The sequence below is a fragment of the Staurois parvus genome, unplaced genomic scaffold, assembly GCF_062004578.1.
Source record: "Staurois parvus isolate SC_StPar_1 unplaced genomic scaffold, SC_StPar_1.0 ptg000291l, whole genome shotgun sequence".
NCBI classification, from domain to species: Eukaryota; Metazoa; Chordata; class Amphibia; order Anura; family Ranidae; genus Staurois; species Staurois parvus.
The window spans coordinates 8,309,432-8,318,230 of NW_028318087.1; the positions used below are offsets into that span (position 1 = coordinate 8,309,432).

At 44.9% G+C, this 8,799-nt stretch overlaps 1 protein-coding gene across 1 annotated transcript; it reads left to right on the forward strand.

Annotated features, from left to right (window-relative positions):
• Positions 1-2,127: 2,127 nt before the first annotated feature.
• On the forward strand, positions 2,128-8,262 carry ZNF503 (zinc finger protein 503). The gene is made up of 2 exons (XM_089682572.1): positions 2,128-2,737; positions 6,200-8,262. Exons 1-2 carry the CDS (start codon positions 2,471-2,473, stop codon positions 7,586-7,588), a joined length of 1,656 nt encoding a protein of 551 aa, XP_089538698.1. The 5' UTR covers positions 2,128-2,470; the 3' UTR covers positions 7,589-8,262.
• Positions 8,263-8,799: the final 537 nt, after the last annotated feature.

An 8,799-nucleotide genomic window follows, 5' to 3' on the forward strand; every position in this document is an offset into this window, starting at 1 on the left:
TGCTGGGGGGGTATTATTGTGAAGGCTGACATCAATGCTGGGGGTATTATTGTGGAGACTATCAATGCTGGGGGGGGGGGGTATTATTGTGAAGGCTGACATCAATGCTGGGCGGGTGTATTATTGTTAAGACTGACATCAATGCTTTGTTTTCACCATGTAGTTTCATGATCTTGTCAATCAAAATATGAATCATGACCAAGGTATCTTAGTGCTGCTGATTGATACAAAGCGGTCAGTCACTGGCTGATTAACTCGGTTTGATCAAATATGATCTAATGGTGGCCAGACACTATACAATGTGACTATACAATATCTGTACAATTTCATTTAGATTTACCTAAATTGTATAATAAGAGGACACAACCAATCTGTCAAAGCATGTATGGCCACCATAAAAGAGGTTGTACAATTCGATTGGTTGGTATATGGTAAGCTTGAATTGAATCTAAGTTGATCAGATGGGACGTAATGGCTATGTGATCCTGTGTAGATTTGTTTCACATATTGATCAGATAGAAAAGCGAAGCGCGTGTTGCCAGCATCAGATCTGCTTTTTGAACTTCGTAGAGTTGGTTGGGCTGCATTCAATGCTGAGAGATGCAATGTGTTGCATTTTGTGTTGCATGTTAGGGCAGCACAGTGGCTAAATGGTTAGCACTTCCACCTGGCAGTACTAGGGTCACTGGTTCAAATCCCAACCATGGCACCACCTGCCTGGAGTTTGCATGTTCTCCCTGTGACTGCATGGGTTTCCTCCCACACTCCAAAGACATGCTGGTAGGTTAATTGGCTCCTGTCTAAATTCGCCCTATTATGTGTATGAATGAATGTGAGTTAGGGACTTTAGATTGTTCACCCCTTGAGGGTTAGGGACTGATGTGAATGTACAATATGTATGTAAAGCGCTGCGTAAATTGACGGCGCTATATAAGTACCTGAAATAATAATTTTTTTAAGTGTTTTTGACTTGAATGCCTGTCACATGACAAACATGCCAAGGAAGCTCAAGTACCAATTTTTCAGCACTGAGCCAAGTGAGTTTGGCATTTTACACGTGTTTTGTTGTGTAGAAATGTGGGACAAAATGTACAACTACTACCCAGGTTTGAGGTGCCATTGGGGTTCTAGCACAATGCATTGATGTTGGAATATCGGACATTCCTGGCAGAAAAAGATGACGAAAGAAGGACTGTATAGCACTTGCGTGTATTTGTGCGTGTGCCTGTACATATGTAAAATATCTTCCAGCTGTATTTCAATCAAGGGAGTATGGTGTACGCATGTATTTATATATATATATATGTGCGCACACATGTAAAAATGATGTCCGGTAACACATATTTCTGTATTTTTTTCACTGATCTATGCGCAGCACATGGTTATACGGTACATATATAGTGTGTACAGGCACATTGAAAACAATGATCTATTTTTACAGCAGCAAAAAATATAATGCCTATTTGCCTAAAAAGGCAGCGTTTTCACCCCAGGTTCACACTTGAGCGTTTTTCATTGCGTTTTCCAGTTTTCATTTACAGCACTCCACTCCATTTAGCATGATTTCCTATGGATCTAGTTCACATTTGTGCATTTGGAGAATGTTTTTTTACAGGGTCAGGGACTTTTGTTCTGCAGCAGATTGCGTTTTTTGTGCAATAGACTTTAATAGAACCCAGCAAAAATGTTGTGTTTGTGATGCATCTTGCGTTTTTATTTTTGCTAATAGGAAAGTATGACAGTTCTGTGCATGTAGTGCGACTTTAATGCAACTTTACACTGGCACTGGTACTGATGTGTGGGCAAAAGCATGCTTTTCCATGCCACTCAGGTGTGAATGGTGTGCAAGTGCAACATGCGTTTTTGTGGCCAGAGTTTCCGTGTGGCTGAGGAGTTGCGCCTCGTGGAATCGCTGTTCATCCCGTGGCAGGATCATCGCTCTGCTCGGAAGGAGACCGGAGAAAGTGTGGAAAATGAGGAGCAGCTGGGGACACGAACCAGAAAATGTAATCCGAGGCTGAGCTCTGAGCGGAGAGGCGAAACCACCGAGAGAGGGGGAGGAGGGGGAGAGGAGAGAAGGGGGACGTCACATCCCCTTGACCCTCCAATCACCTCGGGGTCCCATTTGATTGGAAGGCGGCAAAGGCTTTAATCTCCGCTGTAATTCGGAGCCTTTTGAAGTGGCTGAGTGTGGCAGAGCTGCGGCTGTGTGCGGAGCGGAGCGGAGCCGAGCGGATCGGAGGGAGAGGAGGAGGGAGGAGGAAGGAGGAGTAGTGGGCGCTGGGAGCGGATGGGACGGATCTTCTCTCCTTCAGCTCTGGATATCACATCAGGACACTGACACCGACACTGGCTGCTCCTGGTCGGATCTAATACGGGATTATTCTCCGGGATCCTTATTCTACCTACCTGGCTGGGGTCGGTCTCCCCCTCCCCCCCACTGCACCCCACCAATGCCTGTCCGGGGGACATGATCAGCTCGCCAGTGGCTTCTGGAAGTCGTGAGAGTCCTACAGCCCCGGACAGCGGAGACAGCTCGGGGAGACGAAGCGGAGGAGCCCCCCAGGTTCCCCAGTATCACAGAGCCTTCATCCACCCCGTACCCCCCAGCGATCCCCTCCGCCAGGCCGGACGACTGCCCATCAAAGTGCTGAAGATGCTGACAGCCCGGAGCGGACACATTCTGCACCCCGAATACCTGCAACCCCTGCCCTCCACCCCGGTCAGCCCCATCGAGGTAACTGGATACTGGGGGGACCCAACCCAACACTGACCCCACAACCACCCCAGTCCTCATCCGACACCCCCCATACACCGAGACACTTCATCACTGGAGGGATCACCCCCCCCCCCCAGATCCTTGTCCCCCTCATCCATCCGACACCCCATAGACCTGGACACCCCATCACTGGAGGGAACCCACCCCCCACCCCATTACCCATCACTGGAGGGAACCGTCCCCCTCATCCATTCGACACCCCATAGACCAGGACTCCCCATCACTGGAAGGATCAGCCCCCCCCCCCAGGATCCTTCTCCCGCTCATCCATCCAACACCCCATAGACTGTGACACCCGATCACTGGAGGGATCGCCCCCTCCCCAGTTCCTTGTCCCTCTCATCCATCCAACACCCTACAGACTGTGACACCCCATCACTGGAGGGATCAGCTCCCCCAGATCCCTCTCCCCCTCATCCATCCTACACCCCATACACCGGGACACCCCATCACTGGAGGGATCAGCCCCCCCCAGATCCTTGCCCCCCCTCATCCATCCGACACCCCATCACTGGCGGGATCAGTCCCCCCAGATCCTTGACCCCCTCATCCATCCGACAGCCCATGCACCAGGACACCCCATCACTGAAGGGATCAGCCCCTTCCCCCAGATACCTCCCCCCCTCATTCATCCGACACCCTATAGACTGTGACACCCCATCACTGGAGGGATAATCCAAGGGTCCCCTGAGCCCCTATAATCACCCCGATCTCTAAATGGCTCGTCCTACTCCACATCTCCTCTCCTAGACTCATCTCCTAATCCCCTATTTTTAATCTGATCCCTATAACCAGTAACACCCCGATCACTGGATGGCTCTTGCTACTGCACTCCTAATTCCAGGTTCCCCCAATATTCCTAGGTATTTAATATGACCCCCATAGTCAATGACATCCCGATCCCTGCATGGCTTTTCCTTCTCACCAACTCCTCTCCTCATCTCTTCTCCACTTCTGATCCCAGGTTCCCCTGTAATCCCCGGACTTCAATCTGCTGTAATCAATGACACCCTGATTATTGGCTGACTCTTCTTACTCCCATCATATCTCCTGATCTTTTATGTGACCCCCCATAGTCGGTACACCCTGAGTGTTCATGACACCCTGATCACTGGAGGATCTTCCTCCCCCCATGACTTTCCGATGTCTCCTCTCCCCCCAGTCCCCGGCCCCTCCACACTCCGCACATACCGGGTGGCTGCTAATGACACTTCACAGCCCGATCTCTGATCGCTCACACATCGCACTCTGGGGATCTGATCGTATTATCGGAGCAGGAATACAATTCACGGCTCTGTCACCATCCATCCCTCGTGTGTGGAGGATCCGCCGGGGACTTTCTGCTTCCCTTCAGTGTCATGGGGCCTCTGTGTGTGTATGGGCAACCTCCAGGCCAATCCGTATAGAATATACGATCTATACCAACATGTACATAGAATATATGTTCTATACAATCCGTATAAAATGTATAATCTGCACAATGTATCCAGAATATATGATCGCTACTAAGTATGCAGAATATATGAAATACACAGTCCATATAGAGTATATGATCTATACCACCATGTATATAGAATATATGATTTCCATCATGTACACAGACAGAATATATCATCTACACAGAATATATGATCTATAAAATGTATCCAGAATATATGATCTGTACAATGTATACAGAATATATGATCTATACAATGTATACAGAATATATGATCTATAAAATGTATACAGAATATATGATCTATACAATGTATACAGAATATTTGATCTATACAATGTATACAGAATATTTGATCTATACAATGTATACAGAATATTTGATCTATACAATGTATATAGAATATATCATCTACACAGAATATATGATCTATACAATGTATACAGAATATATGATTTACATCATGTACACAGAATATATAATCTACACAGTCCATATAGAGTAAATTATCTATATCACCATGTATATAGAATATATGAATTGCATAATGTACACAGAATATATAATCTATACAGAATATATGATCTATACAATGTATACAGAATATATGATCGCTACTAAGTATGCTGAATATATGAAATACACAGTCCATATAGAGTAAATTATCTATATCACCATGTATATATTATATATGAATTGCATAATGTACACAGAATATATCATCTATACAGAATATATCATCTATACAATGTATACAGAATATTTGATCTATACAATGTATACAGAATATTTGAACTATACAATGCATACAGAATATATGATCTATACAATGTATACAGAATATTTGATCTATACAATGTATACAGAATATATGATCTATACAAAATATACAGAATATTTGATCTATACAATGTATACAGAATATGTGATCTATACAAAGTATACAGAATATATTAAATACACAGTCCATATAGAATATATAATCTATACAATGTATATAGAATATATGATTTACACAATGTATACAGAATATATAATCTACATAGTCCATACAGAATATATAATCTACACAGTCCATACAGAATATATAATCTACACAGTCCATATAGAATATATAATCTATACCGCCATGTATATATTAGAGTACAGGGAGCGATCTGCCAGGGAGCCCTTCGAGGAGATCGTACGATCTGTGTGTGGACAATACTGTAGTATAGGAATGATAGGACAACAGGAGGACTGCCTCTGCTACACAAAGTTTCCCGACTTCTCTGACACCCCCCATAGGACAGACATCACCCCCCAATGACCCCGCCACCCCCATCCCTGTGCCTGCACACCTACATTCCTCAGCCATGAGCTCACCCTGTGATAGATGATCCTTACACTGACTACTCATGCTGGATTACAGATGACAGAGGGGGATCACCCAGTACCCCCCAACCAGTGGCCCTGGGGTGGCTGGGGGCATTTACTATACCCATTGACTGTGTATGGGGATACGTGTGTGATCGATCAGGTTTAAATATCTCTATGCCTAAGTCATTTCATCTGATATATTATTATTATTTACATTTTTCACAACCATCACGTGTGTGAGAATATTTGTATGATATATGAATATTTATATTTGGTTATATTGGCGTATATGCAATAAATGATACACACTTTTATGTTGTGTGTGTGTGTGTATGTGTATATATATATATATATATATATATATATGCATAGGTATCTGTGCTGTGTGTATATATAATATACTTTATATATATATATATATATATATATATATATATATATATATATATATACATACACAGAGTATATATTTAAAAACCTATACTATATATCATCTCATACACATATACATAAGCCCCATGCTTGTAATAGTATACATAGAGCTGCCTTGACATAGAATGTAGTGTGTTGTATAAAGGGGGTGCTGTGGCCCTATGTGACCCCTGTATGTCTGTTTCCTCCAGTTGGATGCCAAGAAGAGCCCCCTGGCCCTGCTGGCCCAGACCTGCTCTCAGATTGGGAAGCCAGACCCGGCCCCTTCCAAGCTGTCGTCGGTGACCGGCTCCTCCAGCGGGTCTGATAAGGAGTCCAAGTCCGGTCCGCTGAAGCTGAGTGACATCGGGGCGGAGGACAAGTCGAGCTTCAAGCCGTACTCCAAGCATCCGGACAAGAAGGAGTCCAGCTCGGGCGATAAGTCTGGATTCCGGGTGCCCAGCGCCGCCTGCCCACCCTTCACCCCCCGGACTGGAAGCCCCAGCTCCCCCCGCACCCCGCCACCACCATCCTCTGAGTCCAAATCCTCGGGGGAGTGCTCGGAGAAGAAGGACGCGGAGCAATGTGCGAAGAGCTCCTCGTCTGATGGCGGATCCCACGGGAGGCTGAGCGTGGAGCTCCAGCAGACTCACTCGGAGGGGGCCTCAGGCTGTAAGAACCTTTCCGCTGCTCCTTCCCCCACTCCGGTCTCCTCGTCCTCCAGCTCCTCTGGCTCCGTGTTGGGATCCGGTCTGGTGGCCCCGGTGTCCCCCTACAAGCCAGGCCACACGGTCTTTCCTCTGCCTCCGGCTGCCATGTCCTACCCTGGCACCCTAGCCGGAGCCTATGCCGGCTACCCTCCACAGTTCCTGGCACATGGAGTCTCCTTGGACCCCACCAAGGGGAACTCTTTGGTGGGAGCCCAGCTGAGTACCCTAGGCTGCCCCAGTAAGTCTGCTGCCTCCAGCCCCCTCACAGGGGCCTCTCCACCCTCTGTAATGACTGCCAGCCTGTGTAGAGACCCCTACTGCCTCAGCTACCACTGCGCCTCCCAGTTGGGTGCCAGCGCCACTTGTGCACATGACCTCAAATCTGGATACCCCCTGGTGTACCCCAGTCATGCCCTCCATGGGGTCTCACCACCTTCTCTACCCGGGCACCCCCTCTACCCCTATGGTTTCATGCTTCCCAACGACCCCTTGCCCCATGTATGCAACTGGGTTTCAGCCACAGGCCCTTGTGACAAGCGCTTCTCCTCCTCCGAGGAACTGCTGGGCCACCTGCGGACACACACAGCCTTCCCAGGCTCCGCGGACAAACTGTTGCCTGGATACCCGAGCTCCTCGTCCCTGGCCGCCGCTGCCATGGCTTGCCATATGCACATGCCACCCACAGGGGCCTCCCCCAGCCATCTGACTCTACGCAGCCCTCACCACCACCCCTTGGGACTAAGTAGCAGCCGCTATCACCCTTATTCCAAGAGCCCTCTTCCTTCAGGGGGGGCCCCAGTGCCAGTGCCAGCAGCCACAGGACACTACTACTCCCCCTATGCACTCTATGGGCAAAGACTTACAACAGCGTCTGCTTTAGGATACCAGTGACTACCTACCTGGGCGACTCCAACCCATGGAGACAAAAAGACTTGATTGTTTTTTTTTATTTTCTATTGAAAAAAAATAGATTTTGGTGTTCATTTGAGGACTGGATCCATGGACACTGTTATTTATTTATGTTAGCTCCAAGCAGACTCGGTCATAAAAGTGCATTTCTGGACAGGTAAAGTGGCAACTCCCCTTGTAGAGTTATAAATAACAGGGACACAATAACGCATATCTCTTTAATGTTACTTAAACAAAAAAAAAAAGTAAAAAAAAAAATGACTGCTTTTATTGTATTGTATCTTATTTAACGTCTGTTTGGGTTCAAGCCCTCCCCCCTCCAAAATCTTACATACAGTGCATGTTTGTTACTAAAACAACCAGCAGTTTGTCATAATTTCAAATTGCCGTTATTTTTAAGGTGTAAACGGTAAAAAAAAGAGAGAAATTGGTATTTTTTGTATGTATTCTGGAAGAAAAAAAAAAGATTTTATTGCAAAAATTCCTAATTTGCCTTATTTTGTTCTGGTCTAAATCCATTCATTTGTGCATAATATTCACCCCTAAAAAAAAAAATATGACAAGCTGTGTGCAAGCTTGGTCGGTCATTTTGCATCATGTATCCAACACACAATGTATTGCTTTCAAAATTAAAAGGAAACAGTATATTTAATTTACACACATGGTTTACTTTTTTATTACTTTATTTTTTTTATACCTAAATGCCTAGCAGGGTTTAATTTTTCATACCTAAATACCTAGAAGGTTTAATTTTTCATACCTAAATACCTAGCAGGTTTAATTGTTCATACCTAAATACCTAGCAGGTTTAATTGTTCATACCTAAATACCTAGCAGGTTTAATTTTTTATACCTAAATACCTAGTCTTTTTCTTTTAACAAACAAATACAATGTATCTTTCCATTTCCTAATTTGTTCACAATGTTCTTAAAAAGGATTAAAAAAAAACCTAAATAATTAGATTTTTTTTAAATGGGGAAAATATAATTACTGGTGCGAGTTTTATAGCTTTATATTTTTGTAGTAATTCGTAGCTTTTAAACAGGATTAAAATGAATCTACTTTAACTGCAGGTTTTTGATCTAAAGCTAATAATATCAATTGATTTTTAAGGTCCAATTTGGAAAGATATAAAACAGCCATAAATGAACATAAACCGAAATGTAAAGCTCTAGAAATTAAAAGTGACCAG

Coding starts and splice junctions, on each gene's coding strand:
- ZNF503 (XM_089682572.1), top strand. CDS start 2,471: ATGATCAGCTCGCCAGTGGCTTCTGGAAGTCGTGAGAGTCCTACAGCC. Junction 2,738..6,199: donor CCCCGGTCAGCCCCATCGAG/GTAACTGGATAC, acceptor TGTTTCCTCCAG/TTGGATGCCAAGAAGAGCCC.